This window comes from Rhinolophus hipposideros, assembly GCF_964194185.1.
Source record: "Rhinolophus hipposideros genome assembly, chromosome: 21".
NCBI lineage: Eukaryota > Metazoa > Chordata > Mammalia > Chiroptera > Rhinolophidae > Rhinolophus > Rhinolophus hipposideros.
In genome coordinates this window covers 41394502-41421225 of record NC_138067.1, presented here as the reverse complement: position 1 = coordinate 41421225, position 26724 = coordinate 41394502, and the positions used below count along the sequence as shown (strand labels likewise).

Here is a 26724-nt window from a genome sequence, read left to right as displayed (position 1 = left end):
ACTCCTCTATATTCTGGAAGCATCACTCCTATTTTTCTTTGAGGGACCACCATTCCCCATCTCTAAAACCATCAAGTTTGGACGCAGTGAATCCCAACCTTAAGCACTAAGAATGGACATATGGCCCTCACCTGGCAAATCAGAGACAACAGTGACTTGAGCAGACATGTGACCCAGTGCTGCCAAGGAGAAACAGCCCTGAAACTGCTGCTGCACCTACTGGGGAACTGGTACATTCTCGCCATTGAGGATGTGAGGCTTGGGGGATGTGAGGCTGGAGCTGCAACGCTCTGCTACCTCATGAAGAGACGCTGCCTGGGAACGAAGCCAACTCAGAGGAAATAAAACTACATCTGACAACTGGATGTAGTCATGCCTTAAGTCCCTGAACTCTTCAATTAACATGGCCCAGGAAATTGTTTTGTTTTTCCAGGTTGAACTAGGTTTCCTTCCCTCACAAATACCTCCTTCTGCTGCTGAGAACTATCAACAATAACCCTCCTGCAAGTGCGAATAACCAAACTCTCTTCTCTGCTATGCAAAGGCCTTTGGGTGCTGGCCCCAGCTTTCTCCCTCCCACTTCCCCTGAGTCCCACCTTACATACCTTCCTTATACCTCACCCACCACATCTTTGGACATCTCCAAATGCCCCAAACTATCTGGGTCCAATTCACAATCTCTCTCCAAGATCCAGACCATCCTCAGAGATTACCTAGTGTCTGCAGTGTATCCAGGCCTGGGGACTGGTTAGCAACATTCCTTGAATTTTTCTGCCTTATTCTTGGATGGAGGCGGTGGTGCTTGGAATGATGGGGCTTTACAGAACATTGCTGGGGGCACATTTCTTGAAGGGGAAGCACAGTGTGCTTCTGCTTCCCCACCAACAGTGCTTCAGGCCAGGAGTGAGAATTTATTTTAATATACTAACCAAGTCCCTTGTTCCCTCTGGCCTCAATTTCCCCATCACTAAAGAAGGTAGGGTGTGCTGGATTACATGTTTCCAAGAGAAACATTCAAGAACACAGGGTCCTTACCTCCCAGTGCTCCCCTGAGGCCTGGCAGAGCTGAGAATAACCTTCAGCGATGACAGAGGCCCTGGAGAGCAGAGGAAGACCCTCAGGAGGAGACCCTTCTCCTGCCACCCCTCTCCCCATTCTACCTCATCCTACCCTAACTCACCTGTAGTACAACCCTCCCCCAGGAGGTAAATCCGGGATGTCCTCTGAGGCCAACCAGAGTCTCGAAAATTGTGTTCAATCTGGGAGGCTCCTAGGCAGAGGAACACAATTCTGAGAAGGAGGCAAGAGTTACTCGGGTGCCCTGCTTGTCGACTACCCTTCCCACTGAGCTCCTAAAGCTTGCCCACCGGCGACCCTGCAGCCCAGAGCTTTGTCCAGTGCTTGCTGCTTCCAGATTGCCTCCTCACAAGGCCTTGGGGCCCCCTGGAAGCAGACCAGTACGCAGGTCATGTTGTCCAGGCTGCCCTAGAGAAGATGGAGAGAGGAGAACCTGGTTGAATGCCCCAGCACAAGGCTCCATGCTCTTGGAAGCTGAGCTCCCCAACAATCCCGGTGTTCTTTTGCTCCCTTCCCTAATTGGGTTTTGTCCATTTCTCTCAAGTCCTGCCCATCTGCCAGTCTAAACCAATCCCTCTCACTAGGACCAATCCCTTAGATGACGCCCCTTCACTGTTCTCACCCTGCTCTATCAGAGAACCACGCCCCTTCTCCAAAGCCCCTCCCACTCTGCTATTTAGCTGCTCCTGCTTCAGGTACTAATACCCCAGAACCCACTCCTGTGTCCCAGAGCCGACCCATGCCCTTTCTCTTAAATCCCTCCCACTCATCTAACACCTCACTTGGCCATCTTGCCTCCAGGCCTCCATCAGGCTCCACCCTCTCCATATTTGGCCCCTCCCCACTTCATCAGGCCACACCCTTTTCGTGGAGCCTAAACCTCTCCTTTAGTTTTTTTTTTTTTAATTTATTTATTGGGGTGACAATTGTTAATGAAATTTTTTTTAATTTATTATTTATTTTTTTTTAATTTATTTTCTCCTTTAGTTTTACTCTAGCCTTTCATTAAAATTCCTCCCTCCTAAATCCCTTATGTTCATCCCCTCAGTGGTCCCAAGCCCTGCCCCCAGAACCTTGCACAGACACGTGTCCAACAGCTGAGCGCAGAGAAGCTCCGGGGCAAGGCCCAAGCAGAGGCGTGATGCCACCAGTCCCTCCAGGTCCACTCCAGACATCGCGTCCCACACGCCATCCTCGGCCCGCCGTTCCAGGACGGTCACGTCAGGCTCCTCGGAAACGAGCTGCAGCTCGGGGGGCCTTTCAGGAGCCTTTTTATAGGCAATCTCCTAGTGCTCTCAACACTGTCAGAGAGCCCTCGAGGCGTCGGCGGCAGATGGTGCCACCCAAGTCATAGATGTGCTCGCGTTCCGAAGGGGGCCTACGGTCCTCGGTGCTGAACGCCACGGCGCCTGGTACAGAAAGCTCGGGAAGATGAGCAACGCCACCGCGGTGGGGCCAGAGCGAGCGGAGGCGTGCGTCTGCACTCAAAAAGGCGAGGCGAAGCGCCCAGCACACGCCCTGCGGTTCACCAGGACCTGGGCCCAACGCCTCCAGCACGTGGCCCCGCAGGTGGCGCGCGCCAAAGAGAGAGGCTCGCGCCCCACCGTGGCCTTCGAGGACAGCGGAGAAAGCCCATGTTGGGGGGGGGGGGGCGGCCCAGGTAGTGCGAGCCAAGCGTAATGTGCATACGCCAGCCCTGCGCTGCGCTCGCCGGGAAGCGCAGGCCGCACCCCCTGTGCCGCCTCTGGGCACAACGTGGTGCGTCCTGGAGGGACCGAGGCCCGGACGGAGCTCTGCGTCCCTCCTCATTCTCCTCCTCCTCCGCCTCCTTTTCCTTACGAGCTGGTCAGAGAAGACACTCGAGCAGACCGGCAAGGCCCACCACCTTTGACCCTAGGATCAGGAAAAGTCCACCTCTGCACCTGCCCCTCCCTCTACTGTGAGATTTTAAACCTCCGAAATCTCCTTCCTATGCCCTTGACCTGCAGTCAAGTCAAGTCACTAGAAGAGATTGGACTCCTGTGTCTCCTCTCTCCTGCACTTTCAAAGAGAGTTTTGGGATCAGGATCAGGGAAAAACAATAGTAGCAAACTAGCATTTCCCATTATTTTACATCCTCATCTCCGATTTACCGAAGAAGAAACTGAGTCACAGAACAAGCAAGGACACGAACTCTATAATCCGCGTTCTCAACCCTACATTCTTGGCTTCCAGTCCCCAGCCCGGCTAGGTCCAAGCTCCGCCCACTTCAGTGGTCCCGCCCCCGTTTTCAAAAATCTTTCAATCCGTTATTTTTTTGGTTCAACCCCTCCCCTCTGGGTCTCGCCCCCCTTCACTGCAGCTTCTTTTCCAGATCCTGCCCACCCATTCAAGTCTACAGCCTCAGCTTCGTATAATGTTCGTAGTCTGGCCTCGCCTCTAGCTCCTGTCTGATTAGCCCCGCCCAACTCTCTGATACGTAATTCTAAATTGGTTTAAGCTCCACCCACGTGTGAGCTCCTCCCCTTGTCTCAAGACTTTCTGGGTACTTTCTTCCCGCCCCTCTTCACTCCCTCTGAGAATCTAGACTCAGATCCCACCTCAGAGAAGTTGAATCTTTATATCCTCTTCTCAATACCTCCTCTAGCCCCAATCTACTCTGAGATCCTCGCCCCCATCCTCTCCGCCTGGGCACCTTCACCATTCTCTCCCAGAGGTCTTCACCCTACCCTGAGCGTCACCCCACTTCTTCTGACAGCCCTCCAAGCCTTCTCAGCCCCTTAGCCTACTCTTCTAGCTCCGCCCCTCTAGTAGAAAAGCCACGCCCTCAACGTGAGCCCCAGTGTGTTCCCCGCCCCCTGCCCTCGCTCAGGTTCCGCCCCGCTTTCCTCTGCCCCCGCCCCCAGCTTCGCGCTGCAGTGCCTTCCCCACGGCGGCCCCGCCCGCCCCCTCCGAACCGAACTGAGGGCGGCGGCGGCGGCGGCGGCGACTGCTGCTGGAACAGACCAGGAGGAGGAGGCGGCGAGGATGGCGGCAGCGTCGTGGGCGCGGCGGAGATGAGTGCTCGCGGCCCCAGGCCCAGAGCGGCGTGGCCGGAGTGGGCGGGGGTCCCGATGCAGGCCCAAGGGGGGCCATGGGGCAGGTCCTGCCGGTCTTCGCCCACTGCAGTGAGTAGGGGGAGACTCGGGCCTGGTGTGGGTCTCAGAGGCCCGGTTAGGCTCCTCCCCGGAATCCTCTCGTCCGGCCGTGTGAGAGCCGGGATGGGGGAGGAGGCAGAGGAGACAAAGAAAGCTCTCCCCTCCCCCCGCGATCCAGCGGCGAGCTGGGGGCGAGCTGACCCAAAGGACCTGAGTGAGACCGGGCGGATTGGGGGGCACTGAGATAGCTGGCGTGGGGCGCGCTGGGAGCTGGGATGTGCTGCGGCCCCCGCCGGAGGATGAGGACACTCGCGGGGAGCTGTCCCCTCGCCCTGGTGCTGGCCGCAGCGGCGGGGAGGGCAGTTCAATGGAGGGGTAGAGCCATGGTGGAGAAGAGGAGTCTGATACCCCCATCACCCACCTTCGCATCCCACCTCTGTTTTCTGCCCTGACTCACAGGCAGCCTAGACCTCGCCCAAAATGTCCAACCTTCTGTCCCTGGGAAACAGCCATCCCTGGGTTGGAGCCAAGACTCCTGGGTCCTTAGTGGGCTTTACCACTGATTATTAGTAATCCTGGAGGAGACCCACTCTGTTCAGGGCCTCTGACTCCCAGCCTCCGATTCTCCAGCTGAGGAAATGAGGTAGGGGTGTGGGGCGTCAAATTTCAATTTCCAAACGGTGTTGGGCATCTCCACTAGGCAAAGCCCAAAGCTAGCTCTGAGGGGCTAGATTCTACAATTGGGAACGCCGTGTCTAATCCTCGCGATCTCTGAGCCTAGGGCTCTAACAATCCTTGCCTAACATTCTCTGTCCCACACGCACATGGTTCTGACAGCTGGGGATTTCAACACTTTCAGATCTAGCCACTTGCATATCTGGGGAGTCCAGATGCCAAAATTCTAAAAATTGTTATTTCCACATTTTAGAGTATCATCTCAACATTCTAAGATACTGTCCTTACCTCAGCTTACAAAGGATGGCCCTACATGATCTCCCCCCTACTTTGTCTCTCTTCCCTCATCTCCCACCCCCTTCCCCTCAGTCACTCAGCTCCAGTCACACCTTCACACCTCTCTGTTCCTCAAATGTTCCAAACAGTGCCTGCCTCGTTGCCTTTACACTGAGCTTTTCCGTCTGCCTGGAAGACTCTTCTTTATATATCTGCATGGATTCCTCACTTCATTCACGTCTCTGTTCAGATGTCACCTTATCAGAGAAGTCTTTCTGACCACCCTGTCTGAAATAACACCCTCTCACTTTCTCTTCCCTTACCCTGCTTTATTTTTCTCCACACGCTTAGCACCCAACACCATATATTTGTTTATTGTCTCCCTCAGAGAGTGTAAGCTCTATGAGGGCGGGGATTTTTGTCTGTTTTGTTCGCAGTTGTATCCTCAGGGTCTAAAACAGTGCCTGGTACATAGGCTCGATAAATGGTTGTTAAAAGAATGAACTGACACCTAAAAAATCCTAATTTGAAGAGTCTAAGATTAAGGTTCTTGGATTTGAACTTCTAAGACTGAGCAGTGACATTCTAAAGATTCCTTAATTCGGACCATCCAAGTTCCCAGGACTGGCACACTTCAGTGACTCCAACAGACAGTCTAAGCTTCTAAGAATCTTCGATTCTTTCCCTCTCGCAGAAGAAGCTCCCTCTACAGCCTCCTCTACCCCTGACTCCACGGAAGGTAAATGGAGGGCAAGGATGTGAGAGTGAGACTTGATGGGGACTCACAGCTAGGTAGGGGGTTTGAGGAGAGTGGGTCAGGGTCCTGCTTGGAGGAGCTAACGCCCTCCTTTGCTCACTAAAGGAGGAAACGACGACTCGGATTTTCGGGAGCTGCATACAGCCCGGGAATTCTCGGAGGACGACGAGGAAGAAACCACGTCCCAGGACTGGAGCACCCCCAGGGAGCTGACCTTCTCCTACATCGCCTTTGACGGCGGCGTGGTGGGCGCCGGGGCGCGCCGGGATTCAGCTGCGCGCCGCCCCCGGCCCCAGGGCCGTTCAGTCTCGGAACCGCGAGATCTGCCCCTGCAACCTGGCCTGGGCGACAGCTTGGAGAGCATCCCCAGTTTGAGCCAGTCCCCGGAGCCCCGGCGCCGCGGTGACCCTGACACTGCCCCTCGGGCTGAGCGTCCACTGGAGGACCTGGGGCTCCAGCTGGGCCAGCTGGGCTGGGCGGCCCCGGGAGCCGGGGAGCCGGAGGACTCCGCCACCAGTAGTTCCACCCCGCTGGAAGACGAGGAGCCCAACGGATCAGAGGCTGGGAAAGGTGAGATGTCCGAGGTACTGGGACCAAACTCACCAGGGGTGGGTGGTATCTTTGCAGGGCACCTCCAAGGTGAAATCTCACTGCCTTATCTCTCTAACGCGCCAGAACTGGACCTACAACTCGGACTCGCTCAGCCCTCCCAGCCCGAAGTCCTGACTGCACAGCCCATTCCTGGCTTTGGGACCCCCCAGACTCATACTCCAACCCCACCTGAATCCCGGGATTCAAACTCTTGGCCTGATGAGCCCTCGCTGGACGAGGAAGAGGAAGAGCAAGAGCCTTGGGGGCAGCTGGAGCGGGAGCCAATCACTGGGCAATGCCTCGATAGCACGGACCAATCAGAATTCACATTGGAACTACACCTTTTAGGTAAACTGCTTGAGTGAAGATGCTCTTTTGGACCACAGCAAGGGTGGGAGGATTGCCAATTTAAAGGGACCAACCAACCTCGCCAAGGAACAAGGAGAATGGAGAAGGGAGGAGGTATTGCTGTTGGCTAGACATTATAAACTCCGCCCTTTAAAAAATGTTCCCTTTAATCTAAGTTTGCCCTTGGCTCTTTTTATATACTAGTCCCCCCCACCACCCTCTCGCCACTTGAGAAGTTAGCTCCCCTGCGAGCATTAGGATTGGCTGATTGCTAAAAAAAAATCCCTCTTTTGGAGTCCTCCCCCTAGAGACTGATTTTGGACAGGCCAAATCCCTGAAGAAATAAGGTTCTCTTCTGGATGTGGCCATGGGACATTTATAAGTAAACTCTACGCCTTTTAAAAACTCTCCTCTTCCCTGACTGCATCAATTAACCGGTGGCAAATAGACCCCGCCTTACTTTAAAATACTCTCAGCCTTCCCGAACGGCCAAGGGTTGGTTATAGGCATCACTGCTTTTGGCTGTTTACAAAGAGAGCCACCCCTTTTTGGAAGTGACCCCACCTCTATGGAGAGCCATTGGCTGGGTACAAAGGGGCCCGCCCCGCCACTCCCTCCCTCGGGGTTCCACTGAAGTGGGCGAAATCCCCGAGAAGCAGCGGTGTCCACAGCCTCTCACTCGGAGCAGAGATGGGGAGTAAAGGTGGGATTGCGGGGCGGGCTGGGACGGGAGCTGGGGGACAGCGGAAAGGGATCCAGATTCGTTATCTCTCTGTGGGGGGATGTCTCATATTGGTCCCAGATTCCCTAGAGCTGCAGACTGGGGCTGGGGGTTTTGGGGGTGTCTAGGGAGGGCGTGGAGGGAGCGTGGGGTGCCCTCTCCCCCCAGGATGGGGCTTTGGGGCCTAAGAGCAGGGAGGCCCCTCCCCCATCTTCAGGCCCAGGCGGTGCTGTCACTCAGGAGCAGGACGCGCCAGCACAGCTGCAGGCCAGGCCCCCTCCCCCCAGCGTGCCTAAACTTAGCCCCCGCCTCAGGCGACCCGGCCCCTCCCCCACCCTCTGGCGCGGGCCTCGGGGAGCAGGGCAGGGCCCTGTGCTTTGGGGTGGAGGGGAGGCCTGCCCTACCTGGAGGTAGATGGGAAGGTGTATATAGGGAGGATACAGAAGTCAGAGGGGAATCAGACTCTGAAGAGGACCGGTCGGGATGGGTTAGAGTTTGGAGAGCGTCTGGAAAGAAATGGAAGGGTACTACTGGGCTCCTGGTTCAGGGTTCAAATGGGAGCGGATTATTGGGAGGGCTACTAAAGTTTAGATGGATGAGATGAAATGCTGGAATGGGAAGGTCACTAATCAGGACTCGGGTTGGGCTTGGGAGGTGAGTTTAGGGTCTCAGAAAAGGATTAGAAATTTGAATTAGCGCTTAGGAAGGAGGATGGTGTTATTAACACATTTAGGACTGAGAAAAATGTGTTGGTAGGGGTATCGAGGAGATACCACTTCACACCTGTCAGATTGGCCAAAAATAAAATGAACGATAACACCCATTGCTGGGCAGGATGCTGGGAAAAGATCACTTTCACTTTGCACATGGAAATAAAAATTGTTACAGTCTTGCGAGTAAGCAATCTGGGAATATTTATGACATTCCACCCCTGGGATTCAATCTCAGAAATAGAACCTCCAGGAGGTAAGAATATATGTAGAAGGCCGATGCTTGTGGCACTGTTGGGGAAAGGAGAATAGGAAACAAAGTGAATGGTTCAACAATACACAGTTGACTAAAATGAATGATGGTGTAGCCACACTACAGAATATCATGGTGCCTTTAAAAAGAATAAATTAAGAGCTATTCCTGATGACTAGCAGGGAATTCAAGGAGGGAAAGTAGAGGGAGATATGCGTGATGTAGAAAAGTGTATCTATGATGCCATTTTTCATAAATCATGACCAAAAATTGTGTCCACACGTAATCTATGGGGAAGAGTAAGATTAAGGGAACTTGCTAGATGCTTGACTTGAGTTTTCTAGTTAGAAAAGAGGGGAGGCAAACACGGAATAAAAGAAGACAACTAAAATTTTGGAGATCAGGTTCAGGCTGAGAGGTGTGTCACGGGGTCATGGTTCAGCCCTGAGACAGGAAATGGGAGGTCAAGAGGTCAGCCCGGCCAGGTCCCAACCCCAGCCTGATTGCCTGCCTCCTCCACAGTGGTGGACCTGCTGTACTGGAAGGACACGAGGACATCAGGAGTGATCTTCACAGGCCTCATGGTCTCTCTGCTGTGCCTCCTGCACTTTAGCATTGTGTCTGTGGCAGCCCATGTCGCCCTGTTGCTGCTCTGTGGCACCATCTCTCTCAGGGTTTACCGAAAAGTGCTGCATGCTGTGCACCGGGGGGACGGTGCCAACCCCTTTCAGTGAGAACCCAGGCCCCTAACCGTGACTGTCGAGATGCTAGTGCTGACCCTGAGTCATGATCCTGGCCCCGACCCATCCTATTTCTCTTTCTGACTCCAACCGGATCCCAACCCTGACTTGAAACTAGTCTGATGCTTCACTTCCAGCCGTAACCTCTGATCCTAACCTCTTACCCTTAATCCTTGATCCCAAAGACTGACCCTGACCTTGACCTTAGCCCTCTACACCTGGCCTTCGCCCCAACCCCCATTTATTGCCCTCATCTCAGCCTGGGCCCCATCCACCCACTGAGTCACCTCACACCTTTTTGTCCTCTCAGGACCTACTTGGACGTGGACCTGACCCTGACCCGGGAACAGACAGAACGTTTGTCCCAGCAGATTGCCTCTCAAGTGGTCTCTGCAGCTACCCAGCTGCGGCATTTCTTCCTGGTAGAAGACCTCGTGGACTCCATCAAGGTGCGCTGAATCCCCCACTCCTTCCTGGGTTCCCATCATTTACCTTCCTGCCCCTGGGGGTAGGATGGTCATTTCTGGGTAAGTTCACAGCCTGGGGAATGCCCTGTAGGCTCTGCTGACCTTGACCCTCCCCCCCAGCTGGCCCTTCTATTCTACATCTTGACCTTCGTGGGTGCCGTCTTCAATGGTTTGACTCTTCTCATTCTGGGTGAGCTGGGAAGACTGTGGGGCGTTGGGTGAGGAGGTGGGTCATTGGGGTTGGTGGGGGACAGGGCTCTAAATGGAACTGTTAATCTCTTGGGAGAACCTTGATCCCTGTCTCTGTGCCCACAGGAGTGATTGGTTTATTCACCGTCCCCTTGCTGTATCGGCAGCACCAGGTGAGTATGACAGCCTCAGTTGGCAGTATTTCAGCCAAACATGGGTGGCCTACCCTCTACAGTCAGGGTCCCATTGACGGATGTCCCAGCCAGAGACAGAAGCACCAACTGGTGTTTCCACCCCTGAAAGAGTCAGGGTCTGACTGACATGTGTCCCAGCCAGGCACAGGTGGTCTGGCTGCTGCCTCCACCTCGATGCAGCTAGAGTGTAACTAATATGTTTCAACAGCCAAAGACAGGCTGTGTGATTGGTGTCCCCTGACAGAGCCCGGATCTGACTGCCGTGCCCCAACCCAAGGCAGGTGGACTAACTGATGCTTCTCCCTGACAGTGGGTCCGAGGTCTGACACACTGTACTAGGTATAGAGAATCAGTCTTTCCCCGACATTGCCTGAAACGGAACAACACTCGTCCTAGCCAGAAACAAGGAGACAGCTGAATGCCTTCTCCCCCTGATACCACCGGAGACTGATAAACACATATTCCTGTTAGGGACAGACATATGGACAGACTGTTGCCATCTATCCTTACACATAGTCTGGGTCTGATGGACACTATCCCAGCCAAACAGGTGTACTGACTGAAACTGCCAGAGACTGGCATCTCAGTGAAAATCAGGTGGATGATTGTTGCCCAAAACACTGACGGAAACCAGGTCAAGTGACGTATATCCTATCCAGAGACAGACAGATGGACTGACGTTCCCTTTTCCAGTACAGCCGAGAGCCAAATGATACGTGTGCCTGCCAGAGACATAGTTCTAACTTCCTCACTGCTGGAATCACCGAGTCCTCAAAGTCAACTAACACTGAATTAAACTAATATTCAAATCAATGACAGCCAACACTAATGCTCTCCACCCTCACCAGACCCCTAAACACACCCCCACGCACCACTCAAAGATTAACAGTCATGCCCAGGACACAGACTCACTAGCAAATTCTTGTGTGTCTGCCTGACATCGTTCCCCACACAGAGCATGGCCCGACTGACACTGCAGCTTGAATTTCTGAGTTCCAAGGGTATTTTATTAGGTTTCAAGTTGAAAGTGGAGTGGTGGGCCACTCCCCCCAACTCCTGATTTGGAGGTTAGGGAGGAAGCAGCCTCCTGAATTAGGCAGAGGAACCCCCTCTAATCTCTCCTTTCACCCCTTGTTGGTCTCCCCAGGCCCAGATCGACCAGTACGTGGGATTGGTGACCAATCAGTTGAGCCACATCAAAGCTAAGTAAGGTCATAGTGGGGCAATGGATGCGATGAGGAAGAGGGAAACTTGGGAACTACCCCCCATCACCACCACCACCATTCTCTGTCCTTAAATATCCTGAGGCTGAATGCCCCCTTCTCGAAGAAGGGTGCCAAACAATTCCCACGCAGGCCATTAGGTGGAGGGCCGGGGCTGGCTTGGGGCACTCAGCTAGTTCCTCCATCTAGCTTTCCCTTCAGTTTTCAGATACCGACCCTCTTTCCCCACCTCCTGACTCCACCTGTTTCTCCCTCAGGATTCGAGCTAAGATCCCAGGGACCGGAGCCCTTGCCTCAGCAGCAGCTGCAGTCTCCGGATCCAAAGCCAAAGCTGAATGAAAAGGGTGTCTCTACCTGCGGGACGCCTGCCCCCACCCCTGCAACCCTCTGCCTTCCGCCACCACCCTTCCATCCCCGCCCTCTTCCCGCCTCGGCCTGAGCCATTTCCTGGCGGGTGTCAGGATCACTCACACCAGGGAGTTTGCGCAAATTGCCTGAGCGGCCAGGACTACATTTCCCATGAGGCTCTGCTCTAGGAGTCCAGGAAAGACGAGGCACCTTGGCCACGGAGCCTGCTGGGGCTTGTAGTTGCCTAGCTAGGGCACCCGCCCTGTACTTACGTGGCCCGCTGGAGGCGCTGTGAGGGGTTGGTGTCTCTGGGACGCCACTAGCCCCAACGCGGGGGCTTTGCATGGGGCCCAGGGGAGGCCTGAGCTTGGATTTACACTGTAATAAAGACTTCTGTGAAAAACCCAAAGCTTCTTGTGCTTCCAGCCCCCTCCAGCTTTCACCTTTCTTCACCGAAAAGCACCTATGTGACATTCAAGGAGGAACCTTCCCCATCTCTGCAGAAGAAGCCCCATCAACCATCTGTTTAGATTATGAAATGATTGAGGGGAGGACGGTAAGAGACTGCCCATACCAGAGCTAACCAAGACTTGGCAGCCCCCTTCCATATTGTGCTCAAGGCAGACACCACTAGTCTATTCCTACACTGCCTGCTATGCGGCCATCTCACCAGCGTCCTAGACTCTTGTGTCCAACTGCCTTCTGAATGACTGCCCCTGCAAACATACCCAAACCTCTTACTTGTCTTACCTGATTTCCAACTCAGGGATGTCCTCTCTGCCCACATGGTCACCAGGCCTGAGACCCAGGTCTGGCTCTGGACTTCCATTCCCTCACCCCCACATCTACTCAATACCGAAACCATGTCTCTTCTATCTCCCAAACGTCTGTCATCCACCCACTTCGCTCCAATTGCCCTGGGACCATCATGGCCTCTCTGGGCCTCAGGTTCCTAAACTATAAACTGAGGGAGAAACCTGAGGTCCAGAGAGACCATGAGGTCTAAAGACCCACAAACTTGGATTTGAATCCCAGCTTCACTACCTGCTGGCTGTGTGACCTTGAGCGACTTCACCTCCTGAAGCCTGTTTCCTCAAACGGAAAAGTGTCGCTGTAACCATACCTACATGTAAAGCTGTTGGCAAACGGGCTCGGCATATAATAAATGTCCAGCAAACAGAAGCCGGTATTGTCATCTATAATGTGCTTTCCCAAATCTCAGTCATTCCCTCACGAGCCTTTTGATCTTTATATCACCTGTTCAGCTATTTACCTAATACTTTTCTTTAAATCGGTTTATTAAAAAAAAAATGTCTTTTTAAAGGAAATATTACTTCACCACTAAGGAAGTTGGTATCGCTTGCCAGAAAGAGAAGATAACGGTAAAAATAAACACAAAACTATTCATTTAAAATGTTTGTGCGTCACCTACAATCATTTCACTTGCCTCCAGCATTGCACATTACATTTTAGGAGATAGAGAACGAAGTTATAGGAGGAGTAGTTACAGCCCCAGAATTTGTATATCGGGATTGCCTAGAAGTAGGTATCTAACTAAAAGAAACAGAGCTCAGGGGCTTCTCTTGAACCTGGATTTGCCAAGCAGAGACTCTATTTTAAATTTCCAAATTAAAAAAGAGCAAAATTTCCTAAAGATCTTTTTATTCACATTTTCCATAAGACAAAGTGTCCATTTGTCTATATCAAAGAATGAAAGAAGAGGGACTGGTTGGATTTATGGGTCCAGGAATGGCTAAAGCCCCCCAAGCCCATCCTTGCCCCCCACAGGCAGGAAACAGGTTATAGACTGACTTAACCTTTATTGAGTGCCCCCCAGTTGCTTGGCCTCATGCCAGACTTTTATACCTAGCTTCTCATTACCATTCCTCCAGCGAAATCAGTTGTGCTAGTCTTACTTTCCAGATGGGGAAACGGGTTCAGAAAATGATAGTAAGAATATTCTTTCATTCATCCTACAAACATTTACTGAACATCTGCTGTGTGCTCAAGCATTGTTTTAGGCAATAGGCACACAGAAATAAACCAAAACATAGGTCCACAGTTTCATGGAACTAATATTCTAGTGGGAGCAGACAGAGAGTAAACAAATAGACATAGAATATGGCAGGCGGTGATCAGGGCGATGGAGAAAAGGCCAGAAGGGTAAGGAGATAGAGTAACAGGACTTGCTATTTTAAACTGGGTGGTCAGGGAAGTCCTTACTAAGTGGTGATATTCGAGCAGAGGCCGGAGTGAAGGGAGGCAGTGAGTCATATGAGCATGTGAAGGAAAGGAGATTCAGACAAAGGGGATCAGCAAACGCAATGGCCCTGAGAAGGGAGTATGCCTAGTGTGTGTAGCAGAAGACCTTTATGCCGGAAGTCAAGAATATGAGGAGGGGAATAGGAGATGGGTTCAGAGGAGTGAAAGGGTCTAGATTATAGGGATTGTAAGGCGGTGGTGAGAGTTCTGATATGGGAGCTATGGAAAAGTTTCATGTCAGGGAATGATATTGTTGTCAAAGGATCACTGACTTAGGATATTAAAGGATCACCTTTGTGGTAATAATTATTATGGCACAGGTTCAATTCCCCCGGGGGAGGGAGGCTTTGTGAAGCGGAGCACAGTACTATCCGTTTCTAAGCCTCAGTTTCCCCGGCCATAAAATTCAGGTGCAGAAATGGATGAACTCTAGTGTCTCAGGTGAATTAAGGCAGAATTTCTGTCATCCCCAGCACCTAGGACAGTGCCTGGGACTCAGTAGGCGCTCAATAAATATTTGAACGTAGGGCTCCGTGGGTCGCTGTAGTTCCACAAAAGAACAGCAGGTGTCGCACCAGCCCTACAGTTGCTCACCGAGGCCTCCGGGAATTGGTTAAACCAGACTCTAGCAGGAACCCACTCACTCAAATTCGAATTTTTCAGAGAAGGGGCTACCGAAGGCCGAATTATGAGTATCTTCTTTTAAAAAACTGTTTTCTCACTTGGAAAAATGTGACAGCTACAGGCGAGTGGGCCAGGGTCGCTGGAGCCATTTCCCAGAATGCGCGGCGCTATGCAAATAAGACTGTTTCCAAAGCGAAGATGGTTCATATCATGCGAGACAAATATAACACTTTGGAGAGCTATATGCCATAATAAACGACTGGGAAAATGTAAATATTGAAATGAACAATCTTACATCCTGTCAAACTATAAAACCATAAGTGTAAAAGATACAAATTTTAGAGATTTATATACTTGTATGGGGGAGCTTAAGTTCCGCCCGGATGATCCTCAGTGGTCTGGGGTGCAGGCTTCAAACCTGTAGCTGTCTAGCGACAGAGTGGTTCAATTCCACCTTTCGGGCGACTTCCGCGTGGTTCTTTTTCACCCCTCGAATGGACATTCGAGTGTGTGTTGACGCCGGTCAATGAAAGGTCGCTGCAGCCTTCTGCATAGCAGTTTATCTCCCACCATGCAGGTCTCTTCCAGTGGTTACACCTTTTCCGCGAATATCAAAGACAATGCCTAAAGATGAAGAAAAACTCATCCACACTCCCAGTTCTAGGATATCTGGTTTGAGAATTATGCTGGATTTCTCCCCTTCACTTACTCATTCAGTCATTTGCTCACTCATATATTTAATCACGTATGTACTTTATTTTTTATTTTTTGTTTTTTATTCAAGTTTATTGAGGTGACAATTGTTAGTAAAGTTACATAGCTTTCAGGTGTACAATTCTGTATCATCTATAAATCACAGTGTGTGTTCACCACGCAGTCAGTTCTCCTTCCATCACCATATATTTGATCCCCTTTACGCATGTACTTTATTTACCAGTCCAATATGTATTCCTTTGTTCATTAATTCATTCACTCATTCAAGTATTTGCTCCGAGCCCGTCTCTGAACTGGGAGGTGCTGGGGACACAATGGTGACTGGCAATCCCGGCCCTGGCCTCATGGTACTTCCAGTCCAGTGGAGCAGACAAATCATTAATTACACGATTAATTGGAAAGCTGATGACTACTGGAAAGGAAAGTACAGATCATATGAGGCCAATTAATCCTTAAGGAGACCCGATTTCAGGTAGGGTGTCAGGGTAACATCTGAGGAGGCACTTGAAGGATGAGAAAGGATTAGCCAGCAGCGGGTGGGAGGTGGGGTTGGCGAAGGGAATATTCCTGGCTGGGGATCAGGGTGACTCAAATAATGGCGATAACTGTACCTTCACTCTGTGCTCAGCGCTGGTACACACGAGCTCACTGACTCCTCACAAAAGCCCCATTTTGCACCTGAGAAAACAGATTCAGAAAGATGAAGTCTCTTGTCCAAGGTCAGCCAACTTTGGTAGGACCTCCAACCCCAAGCTCTCAGACCTCTGGTCCATGCTGTTTTACCAGTGCCCTGTGCTGTCTTTCCCAAGCTAGCTGCTCACCAAGTGTTGTCTGTTCTACCTCCTGTATGACTTTTGAATACTCCCCCTCCTCCCTTTCTCCCACAGCGCTGGCACTGTTCCAGGCCCCCCTCACTCTCCAGTGTCCCCACCCTAGCCTCCCTGGTTTCTTGCCGCTTTGTCTCCCAGTTACTCTCAACCTGAAGGCTAGAGGTGTCTTACTAAAGCACAAACCTGTCCCTGCCCTTCTGTGCCCCAAATCTGCCATGGCTCCCCAGTGTCCTCAAGAGAAGATGTAAACTCTTCCTCTGGAATTGAAGCCTGCAGAATCTGGTCCCTGCTAATCTCTTTCTCTGCACTTTTTGTCCCAGCCACCATGAACCTCTAGCTTCCTCAATGTTTCAAGCCCTCTCTCCACAAACAGCTCTTTGAACTCACTATTTCATCAACCTCAGTCTTTTTCTAGTCTCTTCTAATAGGTTGGTGCAAAAGTAATTGCGGTTTTTGCAATTATTTTTAACCTTTTAAACCGCAATAGCATTTGCACCAACCTAATGTACCTCCTAGTTATCCTCTAGGACTCAGCTTAACTGTCCCCTCCTTCAAGAAGTCTTCCCTGACTCCAAACCAGGTTAGATACTCCCACTCGGCTCCACGGACTTTCCTAATCCTGCCCACTTTGGATCACCCCTGACTGGGGACAGGTCTGTGTCCCCTACTGGAGTGTGAACCCTAGGAGGGGATAGCCTGGGGCTGTTTCAGTTCCTGTAGTGTCCCCACCACTGTCCAGCACAGGGCTGGGTACACAGTAGGTACTCAGCAAAAAATGTAAATTAATTAATAAATTAAGTGATTCCATCATAACAACTTCCTCTGCTAGTTCATTATGGTCCTAAGGCATTTAAATGACCTCCGGACCATCACTTCAATTCCCAGAGTGCTTGCTGTTATGCAAATAAGAGAGGGCTTGGATTTTATAAGGGGGATGGCCAAGCTGTATCTTTTGACTCACAAAGAGACAATATTTTTGGTTTAGTCGATCTTTGGTTGGCCCCAATATATTAGTAACCCAGAAATGGTCCTGTGGAAAGCAAAAGGAAACTCATCTTTACTGTAAAAAAGCGATTCCTATTTTTGTGGTTCATATAATTCTGAGGACACGCTACTGGGTTTAATCTTCAATAAACTAGAATACATTCTGTAAAATTCTCTACTTTTCTTTATACGTTTTGTTCAGAGCATACATGGTCTAGGAAAGGTTCCTCCCTCACCAGGAACCTCCACGGCCCTTTAGCATTTCAGCACCACGCACTTCATAGATCATTTTTTCTAGGAGCAGGAACAACCTGTTTTCTAGGAAGTCCTCCTGACTATCTAGCCTTCTTCCATCCTGCTGTAGGCTGATCCACTAGTAGGAGTTCCAGCGCCTCAGCAATCTAACCTCACTCTCTCATGCTGAAAGGAAGGCAGGTGATAGGAGTCAGAAGAAAATATATCCTGAGGCTTGGTGGATGCATTTTTAAGAGCTCTTTATTGGCGACAGTGTAGAACCATGGGGGGGGGGGTAGCGGCCCAGTGCCAGCCAGCCCCAGACACCCCCGGGGTCAGGTGCAAAATACAAAAAGAGAATCACAAATACAGAATGGGGTGGGGGATTGGGGGTTCAATAAATTGTGGTCGGCAGGGGCAGGCCCTGCTCACAGTCTCACACTCGCACCCAGAATTCTCAAAGATACAGATTTGAAAAATCTATGATCTCTCAGGCTTACGCACAAAAATAAAATATCATGTCCCCAAAGAACCCAGAGTCAGAAGGCAGCTGGAAGATTTAGAACAGTCAGAAAGGAAACAGATGGAAATGGTCAGAGAAAAATAGGCCAAGGGGGCAAGACGCTGGTCAAAGAGACAGCCAGAGACTGCCAGAAACAACCAGAGGGCCAAGACAATCAGAAAAGAGACAGCTAGAGACAGGCCAATAGAGACAGCAGGAGAGACAGGCTGCCTCAAAGTTTCCAGAAGCAGTGTTTCCAATTCAATGGCATGGCTTTGGGGGCCAATGTGACCTAGGCCAAGGTTGCAGAAGCGCTCACACACTCACACGTGCGCACACACACACAAACACACACACACATATATAATATATTTATTTATACATAATAGATATAAGTGCCTTTCGGGAACCAGGAAAGGGATAAACAGCAACGGGAGGGGTCTGGGTTCAGGGTGGGAAGGCACGGGACAGGGCACGTGGAATGTTCTCCATGCAGCACGAGGGCGACTTGGTCACCCGATATTAAAAAATATCGATTTGCTTCACAATAAAATTCTCATGAAGTGAAGCACAAGGAAACGCGGGGTGAGGGAGCCAAAACCAAGATTCGAGGCTGGGGGAACGGGGAGGGGAAGCTGGGATCCCAGGAACCCAGCCCCTTCGAGTTTGCCAGTCCAAAAATATTGGGTGTCGGGGGCCAAAGCCTCAGCCTTTAAATCTCCGGGAAAATGTCGGGCTCCTTGGCACGCCCCCCTTACTCCCTTTCTAGAAAGGAGGTGGGGGTGCCAAGAAGAGGGAGAAGTTGGCGTCCTAGGCCAGGGTAGGGTGACAGGCCTTACAGAAAAAGGCTAGGGCTGGAGGCTGGGGGTCCTGAAGAGAGAGGCCACACAGACAACTGTCACACCCCTCTCGAGTCTCTTACCCCTTGAGTCTAACTCTCTGTTGAGGGGAGGAAGGAAGCAGATGGGGGGAGGGGAGACCAAAGAAAGGCTTTGGGGAATGGGGGGCACAATCCCTCCGGAAGAGTTCTGTCCCACCCGGCTCCCCCCACCCCATAACCGGCCAACTCATTTCACAGTATAAACACTCCAGCAGGACAGGCATCACAGCGCCCCCTGCTGCCTGAATCAGAGAGGCCCAACAAGGAAGGCCAGCAAGGGAAGAGGGTGGGCTTGGACTAATACTGTAATCATCCAGGAGGGCTGGGGCTGAATGTGAGGGGATCCTTAGGAAGTGAACAATTCAACCAGAGCCGGTTTTGCGGGGAGGGACTGGCTGGACGGTCAGTGAAGGAGGTTCACATTTCAGACTAAGTCTGGGTGGGGGGAAGATTATGATAAGGGGACATCAACTTCCCTTTAAAGGGGGGCTCAATTCAGAGGAGGATCTAACCACATGGAAATGTTGGATAAAGAAGCTCCGGTCTGGGGAGCAGGGAAAACCAGCCTAGTCACCCCCCCCTGAAGGGTGGGTGTTGTGGGCTCTGTGGCACTTCCTTGCTGGGCCTCTCTAGAGAGGACTGCAGCCCACCCCACAGCCCACTGCCAGAACCCTTTTCCTTCCAGCCCACAGGTGGGCATACTCCCCACCCACCCATCCCCAGAGATTGGGTTGAAGTGAGAGGACCAACAGGCAGCCAAGGGGTGTCTATCCCCTGCCCACCCCGTCCCCAAAGTCACCAGCGCTCTGGCCTCCCCAGGCCACAGAAACAATAGGTGGCACAAAACACAAAGTTCTCCTGTCAGATGATAGTGGCGGCAGAGTCAAACAGGAGAGGCAGGGAGGCCACACACCCGCTTAGTCTTGTCCCCTCTCTCTACTCCTCCTCCTCTTCCAAATCTCTCTCCCTTGTGTGTTTGTTTGCTTTATGGCTAAAGAGTTCACAGAGCAAGAAGGGAGGGCGAGTTCAGGGGGTCGGAAGGCTGGTCGCTGCCGCTGGTGCGATGGGCGCCGGCGAACGCTGAGACCTCCGGGCAGGTGAGGACAAACGAAGAAGTGTACGAAGGGTTAACAACAGGGAAGGGGTCGCCGAGGACTTGAACTTCACTGTGTGTAAAGAGAGAAGCTGTCAGGTTGGGGGCTGCGTCTTGGCTGGTCTGGAAGGGCAGGGGCGGTGGTGGCGGGGGCGGCAGCAGCCAGCTGAAACCATCTTCCTTAGTGGATGCTGACCCCGGCAAATCTCTCACCTCCGCCAGCGGGCCGGGCCCGGGCCCCTCTTCGTAGGGGATCTTGCAGCCGGGTTTGTGAGCCACCAGCACAAACTCCAGACGCTCCTTCTCCTTTTGGAGTTCGGCGATCTCCGACTCCAGCTCTGCCTTTTCTTCCTCCAGCTGATCTGTCTCCTGAGCCCCGGTGGCCAAGTCATGGAGAAGAGGGAGGAAGGAGAAAAAAGACTGTGAGCGACTAGAGAGGGTGGGTGGTTACGGAAGCCATTTCCCCTAAACTTGGTGCCGAGGCCCAGGGCTGGAAGCCAGCTCTGGACTGATAGGAAAGACCCGCTGAGATGGAGTCCTTGTGTGCTATTGCACTTGGGGCCAGGGTCTTGCCTTCTAGGAGCCTGTTTCCCCATCTGTCCATTGGATGTTTGGGAGGCGGCCAGGCACACATGGAAGTCTCTGGTTGCAGGAGGCACTCAGAGGTTTGTTGAATGAATTAATGATTGTTATATGTTTTTAATGCCATCTCTGTTACCTGCCCCCTCTGCCTCCCAGGGAAGAAACTAGGTAGTGCAGGGAGGTACAAAATTTGCCAAGGTTCCTCTAGGGGCAGCAGGTCACCCCGCAAGTCTAAAGTAGGAAACTCAGACTGAGGGAGGGCATAAAAAGGGAGGAAGCCTTGGCATACATCATCAGCCCATGGTTTGAGAAAACTATGGGTAGTTGGGGCAGGTGGTGGGGAATTGACATAGGATAAGAGGATTTCGTTTCATAGACTCTCCAGAATGTTAAAGCTAAAAGGAACCTGAGAGATTTGATAAGGGATGCAGAAACTGAGGCAAAATGAGTAATAGCTTGCCCAAGACTGAAAGGGAGAAATGCCTGGAGCTCCCTTCTATTAAAGGTCCCTCATATGTCTTCTCAGGAGGAACTAAGGGCCAGGGGAGTGGTGTGTGTGTGGGGGGTCATAAACAAGGGCAGGGAATGTCCAGAAGTCCACATAAGTGCACATAAGTGTGCACAGGGTTACCCCCTCTGGCCACACCTGTACCTAGTGCCATATGTGGAACCTCTGGTTCTCAGCCCAGGATAAGGGCACAGGTGAGGGGTGATACAGGATGGTGAAAGAGACCCCCTTCTGCATACACTCACCCCACCCCAGGGGCCATTCTTACCGCCTGGAGTCGGTCAGTCAGCTCCCTCCGACGGTTCCTACACTTAGCTGCTGCAAGTTTGTTTCGTTCCCGGCGAACTCTTCTCTTCTCCTCTTCCTCGGGTGTAAGCTGAATAGGGGAGACAGAGGCCATGAGGTTTGGGGACACTGTGTACCTTCTCCACCCATCCTGAACGTCATCTTCTTCCAGAACCCCAAGGAGCCAGACTCCTCACTGACTGTGGCAAGGATGATAGGGTTTCTGCAGCACTGATGCCTTAGAGGTCCCTCACCCCAACAGTGAGAAAGTTCCTGCCTCTCTTGCTTCCTCCTCCCAGACCAAGTTCTGATGCCCCTTACTCACCGTTTCCTCTCGGGGTCTCCTAGGCCGGGCTCGGGCCGGGCGGGAAGGCCCAGGGCCGCTGGTGGTTCCGCTGGTGGAAGGCCCACCACTGCCACTAGCTCCACCACTGCTGTAGCCACTTATGCCCGGCGTGGAGTAACTGGTTCCAGGCATGTCATAGGGGTCGACGGCCGGGGGCTGGGAGGCCAGTGGCTGCCCCTGGGACTGGGCCATAGAAGAGATGAGGGTGGGTTGCACGAGCCACTGGAGGTCCTGGCTGGTTGTGATCGCGGTGACCGTGGGCACGAAGGAACCGGGCATTTCCCCAAGACCGGCGCACTCCTACAGGGTGACACATACACACACAGGCGTAGACACACAAACAGAGACACCGACACACACACACCCAGCACACATACACACACCGACCCCGTGAGTGAGCACAGGGTGAGCGGGTGTGGATCTGTGTGTCACAGGCAAAAAGCCACAACACCCACCCTTCCACTACACCGTGACGCAGTGGTTAATGAGAGGATCTCTGCTCAACTGGCTTCTACCTCCTCCTTCTTCCTCGGGGAAAGGTTGCACGGTTCCAGCGGGTGGTGAATCACACCCCGGGATGGTGACTCTTAGGTGTGGGGGGGTGGGGAGGAGGCTGGACACAGCCGGGTGACAGAACCCCCGGGACGGAGTCACAGCCACACACACAGCCACAACTCCCCACCCCCACACCAGAGGCAAGGGGAGGGAGAGGGAGAGGCCTTAGGCCAAGCCTTCCTCTACACTCACACACAGACACACACCCCTCTGAGCGAGGGGATGAGCGATTGGAAGGTCCATGAGACCCCCATGCAGGGGTGGGGGTCCCAGTTAAAAGGGTGTTGGGGGACGGGCCTAGGAGTTTAGAACAACGTTTCAAGTAATTTTCTCTCTCCAGAGTGAGGCTGACAGTGACAGGTTACGGTCGACCGACAGGTAGAGAAAAGTGGCGACCCGGGCCCCCTCAGACTGTAGAGGAGGGGGAATGGTGTAGGTCCTGAGCCCCCAAGCCCAAGCAGCGCTCATCTCCCCCCACCCCTAAATGGAATCCTAGAACTGCTCAGAACGCTGAACTACTCTCCCAGGGGGCGTGGTGAGGGATGGGCTGGCCGGCTAGCCAATCAACGCTCTGGAAGCCCAGAGGAGGTGGGGCTCTTGGAGACCACCTGGCTGCCTCTCCTAGACTTAACGGTTCTGGTCCTGTCGTCGGACTCCCGGGAGGAACCGGGCGTCCGTAGCGCAGGGAGTGGGAGTGTGCCTGTGTGCCTGGAGAAGAGGATGACGGTCACCATATCTCCCGAAGAAACCCCGGCCCACAGACATCCTCTGTCCCCTTGAGCAGAGGGATGGGGATCCCCGATAGGTCCTCGCGGACCCATTGCGTCGCAGAAGGTATCTCCTGTCGCGACAGGAATCCCCTCGCTCTGCCTCTAGAAGCCCGCAAAAGGACCCTAGCGCGGAGGAACCACGGGTTCCGGGGACAGAGAGGAGGAAGGGAACTGCACTCTACAAATAGGAAGGGGAAGTTGATTGGCCAAAGCCCTCAGCGGGGTGGCCAATCGGAACGCTGGACTGCCCCCTCCCTTAGCAACGTGGCCCCGGCGTTCCAAAATAGAACGCTCCCGGGACGTCAGGGGCGGGGCGGACGAAGGGGGCGCCGCGCGCCGTGCGTGCCCCGCGTCAGACGGAGGATTCCAGCGCGTCAGCCGTTACGCACGGGTCCCCCGTTACGTCTCCGCGCAGAAGGCGGAGGCAGCGCAGCCGAGGGTTCGAGGCCCGCGTTTCCGCAGAATAGAGGGCTACCGGGCGCCGGAGTGGGCGCACCAGTGGAGGAGGTAAAGGGAAGAGGCTACTGGAAGCTTCCCCGGGATTTGTCTCACTTGCCTAACCGCGCTAGCTGCAGGTTGGGGACCTAGGTCCGGGACAGTCCCGGAGCCAGCTAAAAGTTCTCAACCTTGCTACCGCATACACGTTGCACTGAACGGAGTGGTTTCTCTCCACCCCCAAAGCTATCTCTCTGCGTTCCCTTCCTGCACTCCACGCACACGACCAATTGCAAAGAAATCCTGACTGCAGTTTGCAAAGTGCGCTGTGAGCCTAATCCCTCGCAGATCCTGGGTTTTGACGCGTCTTTATTAGGGGTGGGGAGATTGCTCGTTCCACTCTTGACTTAAAAAATTAAACCCCACAAAGCAGTACCCCAAACCATTAAAACTTACCTGGGAGGCGGCGGCAGCTGGTGGACTGCCGAAGGAGTCCACCGAAGACAGATACTGAGACTCGGCAGAGGGTGAGGAGCTGCACCGGGAGCCGGAGTCGTAGTCTCCGGGGAAAGCCTGAAACATTTCCCTGGGCACAGGGGGGCCCCTGTGACCACGCTGAGGTCGCCGGGAAGCCAAGGCTATGGCCGGGTGGGGGAAGAAATGTATGAGTCCGGTGTGAGCCGAGCGCGCCCCCAAAGTGCGCTGTCCGGGAAAATTCGGGGTCGGGGCAGCGAGCGTCCCGCTCCAACAATGGCAAAGTTTCTGTGCAATTCCTCTGCGGTGCCCAAGCCCCCACAAGATGCCGCTGTGCCTCCTGAAAGTCCAGGCTCGGTAGGACCCAGGGAGGTGGGAAGGTTGCTCCCCTCGAGGCGGAAAGCACTGTCCTGCTGTACAGAATCGGCTTCGGGTGCGGTCTCCTCCACGCGTCCGGCGGGTCCCACGGTGGGAGGGAAGTAATAAAGAAGGCGAAAAAAGTAAATCGGTCCTCCAAAATAAAATGTAGAATTATCTAGAAGAATCCTTCCAAAAAGTTTCTCCGGAAAAAAATAATAAACCGAATTTCACAGTCTCCAAGAACCACAACAATAAAGTCCCAAGTCCCAGCTCCGCGTGTCCCTGCGGCGGCGGTAGCTCTCAGTCTTATGAATGAAGCCCAACACCATCAACCTGTATTTATATGCCCGGACCCGCCTCCTGCTTACGTCACTCGTCTCGGGCTCCACAAACTTCCCCAGATCTCCCGCCCTGTTGAACCGAGCCTCGTGCCGCCCGGCAAGAGGTCTGCCCTAGGCTGGATCTGGTCACCTGTACCATCTTTGTGGCCCCAAGGGTCTCGGGGGCTGCGTTCCGGAGCACCCAGCCGGAGGGGATCCCGGCCCCGCCTCCCCGGAGTTCCTGTGACGCAATTAGCCATATAAGGAGCTCGGCCGGCAAGGCAGAGTGTTTGTTTGGTAACCTAGCAATTACGTCAGAGGGAATCCCTCGCTCGCTTGCGCGCTTCTCGAACCAGCCCGCGCTTGCGCAGTGCCGCGCCGCCCCGGGGGCAGGTATTAATAGTCTCTTAAACTAGCCCAGGGAAGCCCTCGGGTGGGGGAGACCCCCAGCTAGCGGGTCCCCCTTCCCTCTGGCAGCCTCTCCCAAATCTCCCAGTGGTGCAGGGCCCCGACTCGAGAGGAAGATTAGATCTCCGAAAGGAGACCTTGGCTAGTGTGCTGTAGGCACCTAGGTGGGGAAACTGAGTCCAGAGCTAGGTCGGAGGGGCTGGCATACTCCAGGTGAAAGTGGAGGTTGGGCTGGAGTCCGGTGACTCAGGGCAGCTTCTGCTCTGAATTGCTGTGCGAGCTTGGGAAATGTTTTCCCACTCTTGAGCTTCAGCTTCAGTTTTTTCCAGCTGAACAAAGTTATGTGTGTCTTGGACACTACTGGCCCCCTAGGTTCAGCGTTTGGGAGGTATCTGAGTTTGGAGGAGATGAGGATTGAAACTTAGGGTGAAAAGTCCCTGCTGATGTTGTTGGTAACCTCTTCTTCGCGCTTTATAATCCATAGATAGAATGTGTGTGTGTGGGGGGGGATAACTAATAATAATAATAATTGTTATTTTATTATTAGTTTCAGGTGTACCAAACAATGTCATAGTTAATGTAATAATAATTATTGATGCCATATATTTAACAATTACCAAGAGCCAGCTCCTGTATTAAAGTCTTTCAATAGAAGATTTATAATCCTTAAGACAACTTTTGAGGCTTAAGGGAAGAAAATCTTCATTTTCTAAAATAGGAAAATGATACTTGAAGGTGTTAAGTGACTTGCCCCAGCTCCCATCTCAAGGCATTCAAACCCAAATTGTCATACTCTAGAGCTCCTACTCTCTTGATTTCTGAGAGCTGCCTGATTCAGTAAAACTTCTGGGAAAAAACCTGAGTGTTGTGATTGTTTAAGTGACAGTGGTGATAATAGCAGTTTCCAGTCCTCTGGAGCTATAATCCTTACAGACCCACCCCTGTCTGCTCAGTCATACTGTGATAACCCAGGCTCAGTGGGGTAAAGCTTCTTACTTGGGGCCACCCAGTTAGGAACTGGGGTTCGAGAGTCTAATTCGACTATTCTGGAAGCCACAGGCCCAACTCTAAAGCACCCACTTGAAAGGGTCCCACCAGCTGCTTCACAAATCTCAGAGATCCTGGCACTTCCCTCCAAGTGCAGAGCCTGGCCCAGCCCTGGGCACAGAAGAAGCACTTTAAAATTTGAATCCCACAGGCCCAGAGAAGGGGAGGGTCTGGCTCAGGGTCACACAGTAGGTCTGAGGCAGAGCTGGAGGGGGTGGTTCCTGATTTCCAGGAGAGCCTTGATTCTCTGCTTGAATAGTGGGGAGGGAGCAGGGAGATGTGAAAGGCTGGAGGGACATAGGGAGTAATATGGGGAGGTGGAGGTTTCCAGACAAAACCCCAGCCTCAAGCTTGCCCTCTGCCTCATTCCTTCACACCCCCTGTCTGCCACCCGTCTAGAAGGAGGGACAGGGACTAGGAAATGACACAGCAACCACCAGCTGGCAGTGACTCGGCCCCAGCATCAGACAGGGAGTGACCCCTCACTCCCCTGTCCCATCTAAGCCCCTCATTTCTTCTCTCATGATGGAAAAGAGACACACAAATACCTAGCCTGCCTGCTCAAAGACTGTCACACCCTGACATAGGTGGCCCATACACAGCCATTGGCATATACTCCCAGGGTCACACTCGGGCATTCAGACATTCATCCACAAGTAGCAACACACACAGCCAGGTGGAGAAACAGCTTCCCGCACACACAGAAACATACACCATCACATGGTTACCAGTACAGCATGCAGGCTTTCACTACAGGTACACTCGGATGTTGTTCACACAATAATAACAAGGTCTAATTCTTCACGAGTGCTTATATTAACTCATT

At 52.7% G+C, this 26724-nt stretch overlaps 3 protein-coding genes across 7 annotated transcripts; 1 reads left to right on the top strand and 2 right to left on the bottom strand.

The window, feature by feature from the left end:
- Window positions 1-986: 986 nt before the first annotated feature.
- PPM1N (protein phosphatase, Mg2+/Mn2+ dependent 1N (putative)) lies at window positions 987-4191 on the bottom strand (the record flags this gene model as incomplete). Its single annotated transcript, XM_081031518.1, is given in 9 exon segments — window positions 987-1096; window positions 1181-1236; window positions 1238-1270; window positions 1274-1290; window positions 1368-1485; window positions 2151-2358; window positions 2360-2763; window positions 2765-2919; window positions 4014-4191. Coding segments are annotated over 9 exon segments (1251 nt in total). The 3' UTR covers window positions 987-1014.
- On the top strand, window positions 3955-13095 carry RTN2 (reticulon 2). 2 transcript variants are annotated; one of them, XM_081032013.1, is made up of 10 exons: window positions 3955-4223; window positions 5839-5883; window positions 6007-6471; window positions 6577-6840; window positions 9047-9254; window positions 9575-9713; window positions 9852-9921; window positions 10047-10093; window positions 11262-11320; window positions 11595-13095. In XM_081032013.1, exons 1-10 carry the CDS (start codon window positions 4190-4192, stop codon window positions 11674-11676), a joined length of 1413 nt encoding a protein of 470 aa, XP_080888139.1. In that variant the 5' UTR covers window positions 3955-4189; the 3' UTR covers window positions 11677-13095. The 2 variants fall into 2 exon arrangements, with proteins under 2 accessions (XP_080888139.1, XP_080888140.1); XM_081032014.1 differs by lacking the exon at window positions 3955-4223 and adding an exon at window positions 5027-5382.
- Window positions 13096-17613: 4518 nt separating this feature from the next.
- FOSB (FosB proto-oncogene, AP-1 transcription factor subunit) lies at window positions 17614-23871 on the bottom strand (the record flags this gene model as incomplete). 4 transcript variants are annotated; one of them, XM_081030935.1, is made up of 5 exons in its annotated part: window positions 19749-19881; window positions 20022-20177; window positions 21167-21274; window positions 21509-21829; window positions 23746-23871. In XM_081030935.1, 5 exons carry the CDS (start codon window positions 23869-23871, stop codon window positions 19879-19881), a joined length of 714 nt encoding a protein of 237 aa, XP_080887061.1. In that variant the 3' UTR covers window positions 19749-19878. The 4 variants fall into 4 exon arrangements, with proteins under 4 accessions (XP_080887058.1, XP_080887059.1, XP_080887060.1 ...); XM_081030932.1 differs by having other exon boundaries at window positions 17614-20177; XM_081030933.1 differs by lacking the exon at window positions 23746-23871 and adding an exon at window positions 21985-22196 and having other exon boundaries at window positions 17614-20177.
- Between the last annotated feature and the right edge of the window lie 2853 nt (window positions 23872-26724).

Coding starts and splice junctions, on each gene's coding strand:
- RTN2 (XM_081032014.1), top strand. CDS start 5,172: ATGGCCCTACATGATCTCCCCCCTACTTTGTCTCTCTTCCCTCATCTC. Junction 9,255..9,574: donor GACGGTGCCAACCCCTTTCA/GTGAGAACCCAG, acceptor TTGTCCTCTCAG/GACCTACTTGGACGTGGACC. Junction 10,094..11,261: donor TGCTGTATCGGCAGCACCAG/GTGAGTATGACA, acceptor TGGTCTCCCCAG/GCCCAGATCGACCAGTACGT.